General features: G+C 36.5%; 1 protein-coding gene across 1 annotated transcript in view; it reads right to left on the reverse strand.

The window, feature by feature from the left end:
• The window catches only part of ATM (ATM serine/threonine kinase), a 77,599-nt gene that overhangs the window by 19,085 nt on the left and 41,237 nt on the right, over positions 1-17,277 (reverse strand). The window contains exons 34-47 of the mRNA XM_080580601.1: positions 16,630-16,801; positions 15,829-15,970; positions 15,016-15,192; positions 14,383-14,557; positions 12,814-12,901; positions 12,315-12,470; positions 11,214-11,316; positions 10,445-10,533; positions 10,248-10,350; positions 9,126-9,274; positions 5,892-5,996; positions 5,245-5,364; positions 4,075-4,309; positions 1,825-1,992 (exon numbers count right to left, since the gene is read on the reverse strand). Coding sequence (XP_080436727.1) covers positions 1,825-1,992; positions 4,075-4,309; positions 5,245-5,364; positions 5,892-5,996; positions 9,126-9,274; positions 10,248-10,350; positions 10,445-10,533; positions 11,214-11,316; positions 12,315-12,470; positions 12,814-12,901; positions 14,383-14,557; positions 15,016-15,192; positions 15,829-15,970; positions 16,630-16,801 — 1,982 coding nt within the window. The remainder of the gene's footprint in view (positions 1-1,824; positions 1,993-4,074; positions 4,310-5,244; positions 5,365-5,891; positions 5,997-9,125; positions 9,275-10,247; positions 10,351-10,444; positions 10,534-11,213; positions 11,317-12,314; positions 12,471-12,813; positions 12,902-14,382; positions 14,558-15,015; positions 15,193-15,828; positions 15,971-16,629; positions 16,802-17,277) is intronic.

A 17,277-nucleotide genomic window follows, 5' to 3' on the forward strand; every position in this document is an offset into this window, starting at 1 on the left:
AAGATCAGAACTATCATCAAATGAAGATGAGGGTTCAAAATGGACAAAAGCAAGCGGCTCTTAAAACAATGAGTATTGAGCTGTGGAATTCCTTGTCACAGAGTTTTTTTGGTGTCATGCTTCTGGTTGGGATGATTCATTTTCTTTACAGAGGTTTGTGTGATGCTGTGTGTTTGGATTTTTGATGAAAAAGTGCTGATAACACACTTATGCTTTTAGTTGTTGCAGAGCAGCGCTCACACAGAGCCAAGGACTGTTCAGCTCCTGGTGCTGCCCTGCCAGCGAGGTACCTGGGGGTGCACAGGGAGCTGGGTGGGGACACAGCCAGGAGCTGGCCCAGACTGGCCAAAGGGACATCCCATGCCATAAGGCATCATGCTCAGCAGTAACAGCCGGGTTAAAGAAGGAGGAAGGGGGGGATGTTTGGAGTGACATGGCTTTTGCTTTACCTGGTAATCTGCCTTTATCTCAACCCACTTTTCCCTTTCTGATTCTCTCCCCCATCCCACCTGGGGAGAGAGAGTGAGCAGCTGTGTGGTGCTGAGCTGCCTGCTGGGTTAAACCACAACATTTGAATATTAAAAACTTACACAAACTCAGCAAGTGACTGGAAAAAATTGTGGTACAAAAAAAAAAAAAAGTAAAGAATTACACACAAAGAAACTACCTCTGGATCCGGAAGTTCTTGTGCTACAAATTAGTCTGGAGGAGTACTCTGGCTATAGAGCTCAACTATTCTTTACAAGTTTTCTTAGGAACTTCCTATTTTCATTACTGAGACAAGAGAGAGGGTTTTTTTTGTTTAAGTTCTTGTATTCTGAACTGGAGATATGAATATAGTCTTCGCTTCACATCAAGTGGTGTGATTTTTCAAGAAGCTTTCAAAGGGATCTAAAATAACCAAGATCCAGAGGCACTTGGTGAAGTCAAGTTTGATGAGAAACTAATCTTTGAGGTAAGATTTCATTTTCAGAGGTACAAGATAAAAATAAAAAGCCCAGGAGTGCTTGTAAACGGGGAAGGATTCAAAGATGTGAAACAGTGCCCCAGATCACATCTGTGTCCCTTGATACTGGAGTTCAAGGGACAGAGAAGTCTAAGGTACAGTGGTTAAAGTTTATCAGCCAAAAACCTGCCTGGAATTTCTGTATAGTTTGTGATACAGCTTCACCCCCACTGAAACAGAAGCCCCAAATCATACTCCCACCTCTTCACAAAGACTCCCTGCAGACATAAGGGAAATGCCTACAACGAAGGAGTGTTTCTTTACCATTAATATGTATCATTAGAGTCTTCTTATATATATATATATATATATATATATATATATATATTTTTTTTTGCACAATAAGGACAAGAGATAAAATCCTTTATATGACTCTTCCTGTAACAGAAACATGTACACTATTACAGTTCCCAATACAATATGCCTAAACAACTCTGCTTGGCTATTAGTCCATATAACTATTGGCACAGAACAAGAAGATACAACTCTATGTAATAGCTTTGTTTAGAACAAGTTATTTTTTTATATCAAGGGAAATAATCTCTGATTTTAAAATGCTATAAATTTCACAGTGGTAGCACTAGAGGCAGAAAAGTTAATAATGAATCCTGACATTTTCTGCTCTTACAGGTAACTTTGAAATCCCCTGCTAAGGTTTGCTAATACAGCTATTTTTGCTTTCAGACATTCTGAGAATGAAAAATTTAGTAATATCACAGACAAACTTTTAATTTTCTTCCAAGGGAAAGCTTCAGGAAGAGGCAATACAATTTTAAATAATTTAATTGCCATAAATTAACACACTATATAGCACATACCTGAAACCAATCAGCATCTAATTTTTTTATCAGTCCTTTAAGAATATTCAGTGCAAGACTCTCTTCCTTTTTAGCCCAGAAAACCTGAGCTTCTTCTAGTTGCCATTCACAAACTCCATATTGCTTTGTATTATATTGTTTGATCTGAAACATAGCTCTTTCTGGAAGCTGAAATTGAAAAAAAAAAATACATGATCATCAACAATTCCTTAAGTCAAATACATGGACATTAAAACAAATTTTGTTTTTAAACTCCATCTTAATTTGCTCTACATGTGCAGCATATTCTATCTAATGCTAAGAATGGAATGTATTTTGAAGAAAGAGATGAAGTCATCATTCTATGAATTTGCAGACAATCCTGACTTGCAGCAAAAAGAGAATATGGAATTGAACTTCACAAACCCCAAAATGAACTATCAACATTTAACATTTTACATTACTTGGAAATATAAGGTACAGAAACCCTACAATCAGTATCTGCTGAAATAATCACAAAGCTAAAATGATAAATACACAATTATTATGTTGAAAGAGACCTAAAAATAATAATACAAAAAATGTGACCATCATATATGAATTTGTTTATCTACCTCTTTACTCATATTACTGGTGAAATAACATCCTTATTATTTAGTAATCTAGCATCAATACATGATAGCATGAAGAGCAAACTATTTTTAATCATGTTGAAGATTGAGGCTAACGTGTATTTTCACAAGCTGTGCAACTAACAACCACATCATTCAAACTTTTAAATAAGCATTTTACACAAGGTAAGTAATTAAAATGTAGGAATGCCTGTAAATGAAAATTTGAGTACTTCAATTAATGGTCAGTGTGATGATTCTGTACAGCACTCTACTCCTCCTAATGGATAGTAGTGGCAACAGAGAGGAAGAAAAGCCATTAATTGTGAAGAATGCTTCCCCAGAAACTTTCCCACATCCAGACACTTTATGCTGCCAGCTAGTGGTGTGCCAAAAGACAAGAGTTATCATCACATGGTTTGAAAGACTGATAAGGTCCAGAAGTATGTTCCAAAAGTTATCCATGACATACAGCACTGAAAAGGCTGGAATGATAGTGTTTCCAGAAACACACTGGCTCGATCTTCCAGAACCTTTTAATCCCCCCCAAAAATAGCATTTCAATTTTAATCCTTTTCTGTACCTGAAAATCTAAGTGAAAAACTCTGAACTTCTGTTTAGGCTCTTACAGGCCAGTCATCAGAATTGTGTTAGTGACTGCGCAGGCATGAGATAAAAAAATGATTAAGAAAATTTCCCAAATAATTCCAGAGGCACTGAGTAAACCTCTCAGTTTATGAAATCAAAGACAGCTTTCTACCAATGACACCATTATGCACAAAGAGAGTTAGAAACTTCCTGAAATCACATTTTAATATACTTTCACATTTGAAGTGTTAAACATGTTTCCAAGTTATATATTTAGCTGGAATTATTTCCTTCAGAGGTTCTTGGAGGATATTGTTGCTCTGAAAATTCTTGTTGAGTTACTACTTGCAGACGCACTAGCTAGAATGAGCCAAGGTTGACTCTGAATTCTAAATGGAGTTTTCAGCATTAGCAGCTGCAGAAACCACTGTTCCTGCAAATCCCCTTAAGTCACTCACAGAGAGAGATTTAACACAATGCAAAGGTGCCTTGAGGTTATAAATCCTCAAAGATAACACTCAATATACAGACGCAACAGAGTTCTTTCTGCAGCTTTAATCTGGGACACTAGAACAACACGATGCAAGTGAAAGCTGGATATATAAAATTATACCAGAATAACCTAATAGAGCTATAAGAGCATTCTGCTGTAAAAATTTCATCTTAGTATTATCCACTTCAGAGACTGGCTTATAACTATGATCAAAAATTAGAAAACATGCCAATAAATACAATTCATAGAATCATAGAATATCCCGAGTTGGAAGGGACCCATAAGGATCATCAAGTCCAACTCCTGGCACCGCACGGGTCTGCCCAAAAGACCATGCGACTAAGTGCACAGTCCAATCACTTCTTAAATCCAGACAGGCTTGGTGCAGTGACTACTTCACTGGGGAGCCTGTTCCAGTGAGTAATTCATGAGTAAGTTCTACATATTTCAAGTCTCTAAATAATTGTTTCATTGAATAAACTTAGAATACAGTTAATCTTCAGTACGGTTGAAAAATCAAGTTATTTTATAAACTAAAAACCTAAATATCCATCACTGATCTTTCCTGAAATTTGTTACCTGTGTATTATTAGCAGTTCTTGACAATTTAGAGAGCTCCACTAGATGCTTGGTAAGGATGTCTTTAATACATTCTCTTTTTGTATTTTCATCCTCCTTTTCAAGTAAGATCTCCAAAATTACAGTGCGCAGAGCCATGATAGGTTCCTGGAAACGGAAGTCACTGTCCTTGAGAAGATGGGACTGTCTCTGCCATTTCAAATAAATATCGTTCAGTTGTTGAGCAGTAGAAGATCTGCAGTTATTACCAAAACGGAAAAGATCTGTTATCAATTCCTGCTAAATATTAGTGAAACGCAAGACGAGTGACAACAGTAAAGTACAGAGGTAGTTCACAATCTACAGTTCAAAAAGAAGAGTCCATAAACCCCCGCTGTAAACATTCTTGATTAAGCGTTAAAAAACATCAAAAGGGAATCACATGCATACAGTCCCAGGAGTGCTTAAAAGATTAGAAATCTAAATTCTTACTTTGTTCTGTAAGTTAAATACCGATCAAAATAAGAATAAATTCAAAACTGTGGCATTACAGCCGTATAGGTTGCCACTGTATGTGTGACTTTCTTAGACAGTTCATTAACTGTAAATAGCAAAGGTTCATAAGGTCTGATGACTGTAGAATGACTATAAGTTATCAAGCTGATACAGCTATGGCCGAAAAAAGGCAAAGTTAATAACACTATTAAAAAGCAATGTTAAGAATTCAGCTAGAACACTGATGGTAATACTGGTCCACTACAAAAGTGATTCAAACAGAAATAACGTTCAACAGAACCACGGGGATGATCAAGGAAGTAGAAAACAGTGTCAGAAAGGAAACTAGTGGAGGTTGACTCAGTCATTTTAGCAAACCAAAGGCTAAGAGATATGGTTGCAGCCTTGGGGTGCACCAGGGAACTCAAAACAAAGGAAAGAAAAAAAATTACTTAAAATATAATATTGCTATAGTATCAAGTAATTAAAATTAGACCAGGAATAAATCCCGTCTGGAAATAAAGACGATCTGGATTTGTCTTCCCGTCCTAAAGATAAAATTCATACAGTTTTTAAGATGGAATGTGAGATGTCCAGGAATAAAATTTGATGAAGTCATTTTATTTGTGTGCTAGACTCGATTATCAAACATACAGAAAACTGAAAAAGCAGTATAAAACAATGCTTAAAAAATACCTGGAAAATACTGGACCTATATTTTCCAACTCTCCAATTAGCTGTAGTCTGCAAAGCGTTGGATATAAAGAATACACAGACTCAAGACTGCCTCTGCATAGCTCTTCCACTTCATTCACCCTATGGATTTAACAGAGAAATTTTTTTTTTCCAGTATCCGCAAAGAATTCCAAATATCCATAAAATAATTTCCACAGTGAGAAGAAATTAAACAGCAAATCTATTCTGCCTGGAATTATTTTGTAATACCGTTAAAGTTCAAAAAATTAAATTTGTCAATAAGTGAAAACATGATAAACATATTTATAAACTCCAAAGCATGTGTTATAACTGACTTGAAAAAGTAAGCATTCAAATCCATTTCAGAGGACTGCTAAGTAAAAAAATGCATACTAGAAATGAATCTCAACACGCAAATTGGATATGCACAAAAGATAAATTCATGTTAAAAAAAGCTAGAATTTAAGTTGCACACCAGAAGAACTGATTTTATTCTATGAATGACTCTTCATTTAAGCCCACAAAACCACCACAAGTCTTTTATACCTAACTTGTGACTACCATCTCTCCTTCCCCCTGCCCCTTTCTATAAGAGCAGAATGTTGACAAAGATGTTTTTTTTTCTTCCTTTTTTTTTTTTTTTTTACCTTGCATCTTTAAGAGTGTCATAAAAAGCAGAGAATTCCTTATCTCGTAAAGACTGAAGAGCATCATACAATGACTTGTGGTACCCCAATCCTCCTGTCTCATCTCTTAAAGAAAAAAATAAAACAAAAATAACATAAAAATGAAAAGGAAATTGTAATTCTCTGCAAAGCATTCTATTTTATCTTTATGATGAATATTTTACCAGTACATTTTTCTGTGGCTGGATGAACTGCTGTTTCAGGTCATAAAAAATTACAATGTAACCCTTTACATTTCAAAGTAATTTAGTATTTTATAAACACAATCTGGTCTTTTAAAACAAAGAAAAAACAGTAATTGTCAAAATGTTTGGAATACTGGAGAATATGTTCACAATTATATAATAATAAGACAAAAACAACATCACAATAAAAAGTTAATCCTAACAATTCTCAAGGCATTACGCTGAATGATATAGGATGTATGCACCTTCAATTAGAATCAACAATTTTTTACATTTAACTTCAGAAATATTTTTTAAATGGAAAAAAAATATTGAAAATCATAAGGCTGGTGTTCAAATTCATTTTCTGTATCCATTCCCTCTATCCACATTTCTCTGTTTTACCCATTTTGCTTTTCTTTCTTCTCCTTGATCCTCCTCTTCCTTACCATCCCATTCTCTATCCTATACGTTGCTTTTTCTGCTCTTGTATTAAAGATGAGTATCTTAGTTGCCTAAAAGGTTTGTGCACACAACTAAAAAATCTTAGAGTAGTATCTCTCTATTCGTACACCTATACGAGCCCACCTATATGAAGTTTGTTCTGATTGTGGCATGACATACGGCCTTCAACAGGAGATGATGTCTGTGAAGTCTTCCCAGTGCTTCTAAACAACCACCTTAAGACAGGGAAGTAGCAGAGGATGTGAATGCACCTGGAGTGTATTCAGATCCATTTCTCTATCCTCCATTCTTTCAACTACTCAAAGTTAATGCAGATGGAGTCACTGAAGAACCCATAGCGCTACTTGTGCTTTTATCAAAATGTACTGAATATATTCCTCCCCAAGCGTGAAATGATGTAGCTGTACTAGGAAGGAATAGAGTTCACATGATATTTGCACATGACACGAAACTGGGGCGAGTGGCTGATTCACCAGAGGGCCATGCTGCCATCCAGAGGGACCTTGACAGGCTGGCAGGGTGGGCTTACAAATATCTCATGAAGTTCAACCGGGGTAAGTGCAGAGTCCTGCACCTGGGGAAGAACAAACACACGCACCAGTGCATGCTTGGGGGCCACCCAGCATGCAGAAAAGGACCTGGGGGTCCTGGTGGACACCAAGCCGAACATCCGTCAACAACATGCTCTTGCTGCTAAGAAGGCTGATGGTATTCTTGGCTGCATTAGGTAAAGTATCACCAGCAGGTCAAAGGTAGTGATCCTTCCTCTCTACTCAGCGTTTGTTAGGCTGCACCTGGAGTACTGAGTTCAGTTCTTGGCCCCCCAGTACAAGTGAGATCTGGATGTACTAGAAAGAGTCCAATGGAGGGCCACCAAGATGATGAAGGGACTGGAGAATCTCTCCTATGAGGAGAGGCTGAGAGAACTGGGACTGTTCAACCTGGGGAAGAGGAGGCTCAGAGGGATCTCATCAATGTTTATAAATCATAGAATCACAGATTGGGTTGGGATGGAAGGGACCTTATAGATCATCTAATCCTAACCCCCATGCCATAGGCAGGGACACCTTCCACAGGTTGCTCAAAGCCCTGTCCAACTTGGCCTTAAGCACTTCCAGAGCTTCAACAACTTCTCTGGGCAACCTGTTCCTGTGCCTTACCACCCTCAGAGTAAACAGTTTCTGTTTACTTGTTTTACCTTGAGACAAGGATGTAATGGAGGGCAGTGTCAAATGCTTTGCACAGGTCCAGGTAGATGATATCAGTTGCTCTATGACCGCAGATGCTCTTCCCCTTCTCTGACAGGTGGACCCCATCAGCCCCCAGCAGACCAGGTTTCTCAAAAAGAATCCCATGGTCTAAGTAGCTGAGGTACCAGTCCTGTAACCATCTGTTTGCCAGATTTGACTGGCCCTTTCAATCCCCTTCCCTTTGACTGGGAGGACTGATGAAAAAACTGCCTCTGCTCCCAAGTCCTTTACTGCTGCTCCCAGGGCTCTGTAATCCCTCTTGATACTCCTCAGACTACTCCTGGCTGCGTTACTGGTGCCCACACGAAACAACGGCAGCGGATAATAGTCCTCAGGTTATACAAGACTTGGCAGTCTCTTGGTGACATCCCTGATAGGAGCCCCCAGGAAGCAGCAGGCTTCCCTCAAGAGTGGGTCGGGTTGGCAGACGGGCACCTCCGTACCTCTCAGAAGAGAGTCTCCTGCTACAATCACTCATCACCTAGGACTAGTTGTTACATGGGGAAAAATACCTGAAAGGAGGGTGCAATGAAGACAGAGCCACGCTAATTTCAGAGAGGACCAGTGCCAGGACAAACCGGAACACAGGAGGTTCCTTCTGAACATCAGGGAGCACTTCTATATCGTGTGGGTGACAAAGCAGTGGCACAGGCTGCCCAGAGAGGTTGTTGAGTCTCCTCCTTGGGCATACTCAAAAGCTGTTTAAACATGGTGCTGCGCAACCTGCTGTAGGTGTCTCTGCTTGAGCAGTGGGTTGGACCAGATGACCCCCAGAGGTTCCTTCCAACCTCAGCCATTCTGTGATTATATCCTGACCAGTCGTATGAAATAACTAATGCTAGGTATAGAACATGACACAAGGGAAGAGATTGCTTCTTACAATACAGTAGCCATGGATCAACACTGCTGTTTGTTTTTTTTTTCTAATTCAGTTTTTGAAGACCTCTCACGACTTACTATTATCCTTTCCATTTGTTTATACATTAAACATTAAAAAGTATCTATCCCTCATCCATAATTAAGACACATTTACTATATGAGTAAAAAGTGTAAAATTTCAGTTAGGAAGAGCATTAAGAGAAAGCTATGAACAAACAAAAAGAAGAATCAACTGCATAGTTGTTGAGGATAACAAAGTGATGTGCAAACAAAACAGGTCCAAGAGAAAACAACGGATTTTCAATTCAATGATTAAAATAAAGTAGGTGACTTGCACCACAGAAATTATATTCTAATGTCTTTTTTTTTTTTTTTTGCTTGGAACTGAAACACTTGCCTTTCACTTACAGAACTATGAAAAAAATAAATTGATTTACATGACAGAAGAGATTTGGTCCCACTGCATATTCCTCCACGCTGCCTGGTACTGTATTTCCTGTAGTTCTGCACACCACTCAGTGTTTTCATGTTTCAGTCCTTTTAGATACATGGAAAGAGTGTGGCAAAGCCCAAAATTCTGCAAAGCCTGTAATTAACAAAATTACTCAAAGTTGCTTTTCCTCCTTTGATAAACTGAATTGTTTTTTAAAAGTATTTGTTTTGCCTTTGGTGACAAAGAAACCTTTGCAGGTAAGATAGAACCAAAAGTATTTCTAAATGCAGCACAAAAAAACTTTTAGTAAGATAACTATTAAATCACACTACTCATACCAATCACCTTGGAAAATTATTTTATTGCTACTGTGGCTGGCATCCCTTGAAACAAAATTTCTATGATCTGTTCAAAATGAACTATCTGCTGACATTTCTCCATTCCATCATTTGTGAGTAGTAAGCCAAAACTGGTTTGACTTCCTAGTGAACTATTTTTCCTAGTGGAGATTTGAAAAAGTTTCCTACAACTTTTTAATTCCTATCTATTAAAAGACCACAATAACTTTATAACTGCGATCACTTATCTAGGTTACACGTGCAGCCATTATGTTTAATAATAATACTAAATAATTTAGTATCATAAAAAAGCAAAAAAAAGGGTAAAAAAGCAACATATTTTAAGACATTAAAACAAGACAACATCAATTCTATGCATTTATTTCATAAGAAATACAAGTTCCAGTAACACAGTTGCTGTAATGTAGATGTTTAAATAATGAGATGACAAAAATAACCAGTTGTATTACTTTTTATATCTCATCATTTTAGGAGCTACCCAAAATTTGTATAAAATGGAAAAATATTTTTAAATATTTCACAAAATTAATGATCCAAGATAGAGATTATGGGTGTGTGACAAAAGGACAGTAAGCCTTGGTGTTTTCAGACAAATTCTGATTTGTCTTGTATCATGCGGTTTGGCTACCTATAATGAGAGAGGACTGAACTTGATAACTGAAGAGATTTCTTTGTCCTAAAACAATTTTGGTTTTAATATGAATAACTTTATACAGTACAATGGATATCAATTCCTACATTTATTTCCTATTACAAAATATAATTACCTCTATTATCCCTGCGTGGCAAGTAGATGGAGAGAGGGTTGCCTCAAGGTCATACGTTAGAAGAGCTTTCTCCCATACTGCTTCGTGCTCATATGTTCTTATCCTATTGTAAGTTAAGGAGACGTTTTCAATTTAAGTTCCTTGCTAGGAAATGAAATCAATTACTTATAGAACATAAGACCATTAACAAGTTATACCGTGCTAATGGCTGTAACATTCTTCCTCCACCACAGCCATAGAGACTGTCAGGCTCTCCAATGCTTTTATATATGTCCATGAGAAGATCCTAGAACAAAGACCACGAAACAAAGAATTACCTCTCTTGGAACTAGTTCGAGCGAGTTTTATACATAAGATGTAAATTTATAAATAGAGGTACCTTCCATTAACATTGTTATCATTGCTTAATTCTCCTTTATGCAATATCTGAGCCTGTTATCATCACAGAAAGAAAAATTCCGTAGTGTAGCAAAACTCTTCAGGACCACCTAATTTCTCTGCTATGATATTAAAAAAAATGCAGCTCTGGTATAATGAACTAAGGAAAAATATAACTTAGACAAGGCTATTGAATCAGAGTTTATATATTAAATAAGACTTGTAGGGGCCACGCTACTATGGTTGTGATTACTGTAACTTGCTACACCAGCTCACTTACTGATTTTTAATAAGCATTTCCCTCTGACAAAATAAACAAACAACCAAAAAAAACTACTTTGCTAGTTACCACCGTAAGGTCGGTTCTTTTGGTGAACAAAGTCTGTTTTGCTGTGATTGAAAATTTACCTGTCAGTGTTTCATATGAACTAATACTCGATTTAACTTGTGTGTCAAGGCCACTAAGTTCACTTTGAATTAGAGCATAGGTAGAACTTTCAAATACAGCCTTCAGCTCAGACGAGACCTACTGTTAATTGTAATTATACGAGAAGGTTTGCAGATTATTAAGCACACAAACATATATACCTGTAAGCTTATGCCAGTTTCTTTACTTTTTTCACTCAGGATAGTAATAGCTGTTCTTTGACTTTCTTCTTCAAATGTCAAACTTTTAGCTTTTTTAAAAGACCTAGAAGAAATGTTTGAACCAGTAAAGTTAAATGAAATTTCACACAAAGAATTAAAGTAATGCTGAAAAAACACTTCAGAATTAAGGGGTACATACACTAAACACAAGATCGAGCCTGTCACATTCCCGAGTTATTCAAAATGGCAGAATGGCATTTACCAGAATGGCAAAGTAGAAACAAGAATATCAACATCAAGGGATTTCAACATCAATGCTTTGTAGTTTGTTTGTTTTTTTTTGGGGGGGGGGGGAGGGGAGGAGAAAACTGTAATGTTAAATTTTTATTAAATCAAACTGCTAATAAGTTTTTGTGAATGCCTGAAGCAAGAATGCTCTCTTCTGTGAAACAATAAAAGCAACTGTATACTATCTATGCTTACAACCATACTTTTGTTATATGTTCACTGACTAGATTTATTTGTTGCAAAACCAAAGCTAGTAAATTAGTTCCATATTTGGATCTTGTTAGACTAGAAGATAAAGGTAATTGTGCATTATATAAGAAAGTTCCCTCTACATAGATCAGTAGAAGATCAGTTCTACACTACAAATTATGAAAGTTAAAACCATACAATTCTGGTCAAGGTTCTGTGGTTTCTTTCCCCCTTGTTTCACTTTTGGACATAATTTGACCAGTAGCACACTATTAATTTCCTGAAATAATATCTGAAAAGTGTTCCTTTTGGAAAATGAGATTAAATACTTCTTGGTATCCAGAAGCATTAGCTTGAACTAACTTCCTCCAGAACACACACACAAAGAACACTTTCCGGTTAGTAATTAAAACGCCACAATTTCAAATGTGCCATAGCTAGCAAACTAGCAAGGTTGGGATCACTTTGAAGAACTAATAAAGTATTTTCAAGGTCAGTACACATGCCTAAGCATTTATTTTAAAGTTTCCATAGCTTTTTACATAACAAAACACTACTGGGAAACATAAAACATGATCCATTTTACTAGAAATGTCAAGAAACTGAAATCCTCAAGCCTTGTACCTTTCTTGCTGTTTGTCTATATTTATCTTGTCTGCGTAGATTTCTGCATAGAGCAAGGCTGTGAAGTGAGCAGCACACGACTGTGCTGCTACAGCAACCTCAAGATAATTCAGATCTAGCCAGAAACTGTCATCAAAAACTGTACCTGAAACAGATCTGATTAAATAGAGACTTTAATACTGTTGTAACAGACTTAACATTAAACAAAATAAATCCAACTCAACTATAAAGCCTTCCAAAGGCTAAATCTACTTTAGACCCCCAACCCCATACCATACGAAGTTTATCATGCAAGAAGTTTTCAGAAAACTCTTTCAGCACAGTTAATATCATTTAAAGCTAGCCATATTATTCTATAATAAATGTAAGGTTATTACTAGATCTTTATTCTTTTAAGCAATGTTCTCTATCCAATTCTTCTTTCTTAACCTATAACATCAGCAGACCTTAAAACAGTCATAATTAAAGTTAAGCAACATTTTGGAAAGCCTTAATTCACCTCTTTTGCCTTCTTAAGTAATTAACAACAGCAAGCATGGTTCGTCGAGATACTTTATCCAGACTTCTGAAAACCTGGTTTTCTTGCTCTAGGATGTATATTTCAAAAAAGAGAAAATCATGAACTTGTGTCATAACAGTGTCCTTCATATTGCATTTATTGCTTCAGTAAGATCCATTGCATAGAAGCACAATGCTTGAAGAGACCTCTATCATTTGCTCACATGTGTCCCTGAACTAACTGCACGTTCATAGAACTTAGAAAAACCCTTCATATTTTTCATAGAACATTTCGGTTTACTCTGTATATCTGAGCAAAAAATTGTGCAGTAGTTTCCCTGACTGCTTACAGGAAGGAAACAGGTAATTGCTATTGCTTTTCTATCTTCCAAAGCAGGACAACAATATATCTTTATTGTGGGAACAGTTTGGTACCTGTCTTCAAATGTGAAAGGATACTGATCTAGTCTTTCTAGCCACACCAGGCAGCATCTATGAAAAGTACCTTAAAATACACCTCATGTACTTTACATGGAGCCTTAAAATATTAGCCTCATTTAGAGCAGCCTTAGTGTAAAATGAAGGCTTCCTTTCACCTCTTCAGCAACCCAAAGCTTGTGTGACTTGCCTGTAAAGAGGCTACAAAACATTATACAGACTGATTCCTTTGGTGATTTGTTATTGAAGAAGGAAGTCTCAGAAGGTATGGAAGATATGGCAGAGTAGCTACTGCACAAAAAAAAAAAAAGAGATTAACCTGAAATTACTGTATTTGTGTTAAGGGCCATGTACAAATAAGAGAAATACATGATTTCAGCTCCTGAAAATGAGTTCAGTCATATTAGACTACTCCCGCTGCATAATAACGGAGATGTTTTTACATAAATTTCTGCTCACTCCAATCACAACCTAATCTGAAAGGACACCAGTCAGCTGGATTAGAAGGTACACTCCAGCCAGACAAAGCAATTCAAACTCCCATCATCAGGCTAAAAGAAGGTCCAACAGTCCTCTGTCTACTTCAATTTACCAAAGCAGTACTTTCTTTTGAATGGAACTTACTGCATTTACTCAAACTCAGCTACGGTTATTTTGGATTACAGTTTCCTTTCATTCTGCTGGAATGGAACAAGTCTTTTTAATATACAGGGAGACCATTATCAACATAAGGCAGATGTTCAAGCAAGGGTTAATCTTTTTTCCAAGGGGAAAAACTAGGTGAAAAATGACTTTATTCATTTGTGTTTGAGTAAGAAAGAAATTTAACTGCCAATTTGCGATTTTAAGAGACAGTCCAAGTCTTAGTCTTGCAGCATACAACACTGGATCACATCTGAATTCAGCAAGTAATAAACATTATCCAGTTGTGAATAATAAAAGGAGATATACAGAAGAAACCACTTGGGTCCTTTCAATGAAAAGCTTCAAAATGACAGATACCTCCACTGATCAAACAACTGGACAGAAGTTTCTGCCTACAAGTACGCATCATGTATTTGAAGTCAGAAGAAGATACTTTTTTACAATCAGCATCCCTCTTCTCACTGAAAGAAAAATACTGTGACATTACCTGAGTCAGAACTTGGTGGTGTAGCTGATCTACTAGAAGAGACAAATCTGCAACAGGCTGTAAAAAACTTCTGGACATGAACTGACAAAAGATTTCGCCAAGATTCATTTGAATCATGAAGAAGGATATCATGAATCAGGTATGGAAGCAAAGTTTGACACAAGTCTGTTTTCACCTAGAATACAATTAGGGAACAGCTGCTAAGAAAAAGAACCAAAAGCCCTTTTTTTCTCAGGTTATAACAAACTCAAAAAGCCTAACAGCTATTCTACTGTCTTACTGTACAACAAAACTAAAAACTAAAATGTATCAATTTAGACACAAAACTGAAAACTATTCAAAACAAACATGTAATGTTTAAGAATGAACACGTAATATACAAAAATGTATAACACTCAATATGGCTACACTAGTATTCAGTTTAAACAGTCACACACGGTTCAACTGACTGCAATTCTCTCTCAAATCTTGTATTCAAGAATGTATTTTATGTGCAGTACCTTGACTATGAAGTTATTTGATTTACTGTTAAGTAGTAACTTAACAGCAGAAATTACTATTTGTTATCAACCTGAGTAATCATATAATTTTGTGCATCACAGCCCACAGAACTCTGTGTATAATTCAGCTCACCTCACACAGTGGCTTCATTAACTGGAGAACTTCATTTTGTACACCTCCACTGTCCAGTATTGAACTGGTCAGGCTCTTGATCCAGGTCTCATGACTTTCTCCCAGAGGAAGCCACAGGTTTGTGTCATCCAAAGTTTCTGAAGAAGCCTCTGAATTGTTAGTTGGTAGTTCAAAAAACTAGAAGAGAAAAATATATATTGCAAATATAAACAAACGCAGCATTTAAAAAACATACTGCAATTTGCACAGATTAAAACATATTAAATATTGACTGTGCATGAATTGATTGAAAATACCAACTTTGTTCATGCAAATGTAAAGTTTTACAAGGAAATCTGGAAGCATTAATATTAAAATTTTACAGATAACATCAACAAGGCCACATTACACAGCATATTTAGGCTGCAAATTAAAAGTTTGAAAATCAGGAAATATCTGATTTATGATTAATTACGCAACCTTTTTTCTGATTTATTTTCCACCAGGTTTTTGCATCAAATGATGGACTCCTGAGAAAGAATGCATTAGATTTCTAAGAAGGTAAACAGAAATCGTCTGTCTAGTAATAAAAGCACACAGCTTTCTAACATCAAATTGGTAATTTCCTATCTGAAGAAGCCCCAGATACTGAAACAGAAAGGTAAAACAGGAGATGTAAAAAAGCAGCAACATCTGCAACCAGACAGATGAAAAGGCCAACCCTTGGATTCAGCAAAGATGATTAAAAATATTTTCAAATTTACTTTTTTATATTTATTTCTATGCTTTCCCTACCCCTCATGTCACGTAAATAAGCTATGTTAGAAGAAGTACCTTTTTCCTAGACATTCTGAAAGGCTGTAGATAGATTAACATGGGATCACCTCTTTTTTTATAAACTTCCCAAAATTCAGTGCCAGACTTGGTGGCTAATATGTTTTTCAAACAGGAAACAGCAGCAGCTCTAACATCAATACTGAAAGAATAACATATAGAATGTCATTATTAATAACTTCCTTCAGCTATTTTATTTTAAAAATCACCTTTATAAACATACAAGACAAAGAATTCCACAATCTAACAACGTGTGCATCAAATCAAAAAATCTTTGTGACTAGGATCATAGAATCATAGAATAGAAGCACAGAATCATTAAGGTTGGAAAAGCCCTCCAAGATCATCTGGTCCAACCATGCCCCTACCACCAAAGTCACCCACTAAACCATGTCCCTAAGCACCACGTCCAACCTTTCCTTGAACACCCCCAGGGACGGTGACTCCACCACCTCCCTGGGCAACCCGTTCCAATGCCCAACCACTCTTTCTGAGAAGAAATGTCTCCTCATTTCCAACCTGAAAATACACCATCCCATACCTGGTTATAAAGCAAAGCCTCACTATTTACTCTACAACATCGCTATTCTCTACAGCACAGAAGAGATTCTCTGGTTCAAGTTTAATTAGACAATTTCTAGCTTGATTGGATAAGTAATCTGAGCCTTGAGGAAGCACATGGTGTTAACAGGCATGATCCAAATGCACTTTCAGAGCTGCTACTCACATATGAACAACGCACAGCTTAATGGCCCCTATTAAGCTTTGGACTAAATAAATTAAATAAATAAATATACTCACCAATTATCTGTTAAAGCAGTATTTATTTGAGTTAACATTATAAAGACGCACTGAAGCTTTTTATCTTCAAGTAAGTCCACTGCTTTAGAATCCAGTGCATTTTCAGCATGCCGAAGAGCTATGGTAGAGAAATCCATGGGACCTATTTCTCCCAAGCAACTTCCAACAGCCTCTGCAAATGAAGGTAATTTTATATTTTTACACACACTAAAACAAGGTCTGACCCTAAAAAATGTTGTGACTAGTCAATTAGTATAAACCATTTTTAGAACTCTGAGATTATTATGAGGTCAAAAGCTGCACACATTTATAAATAATCACTTGAGGAGCTTTATGATTAAAATCACACGCATGTTTCACAGCTTAATCCTCATAAATAATACAGTTATGCTTTCTAATCCAATTTTCTCAAAGTGTATATGGCTCTGGATTTTGCAGATTAAATCAGACACAGATTTTATTTTTGCTTGTGTCCAAATCAGGGAAGTGCAAAAGGTCAGAATCACAGCCACTAAGGGAAATCATTTTTTCATTCCCTAACAGTATGATAAACACAAACAGAGAAGCCTGCAAATGCAGCATATAAATACTACCTGCATTTTACTTAAAATGATTCATCGATGTTTTCATCATTTGCTTTCTAAACAA

The sequence above is a fragment of the Anser brachyrhynchus genome, assembly GCF_964034855.1.
Source record: "Anser brachyrhynchus genome assembly, chromosome: 1".
Taxonomy (NCBI): Eukaryota; Metazoa; Chordata; class Aves; order Anseriformes; family Anatidae; genus Anser; species Anser brachyrhynchus.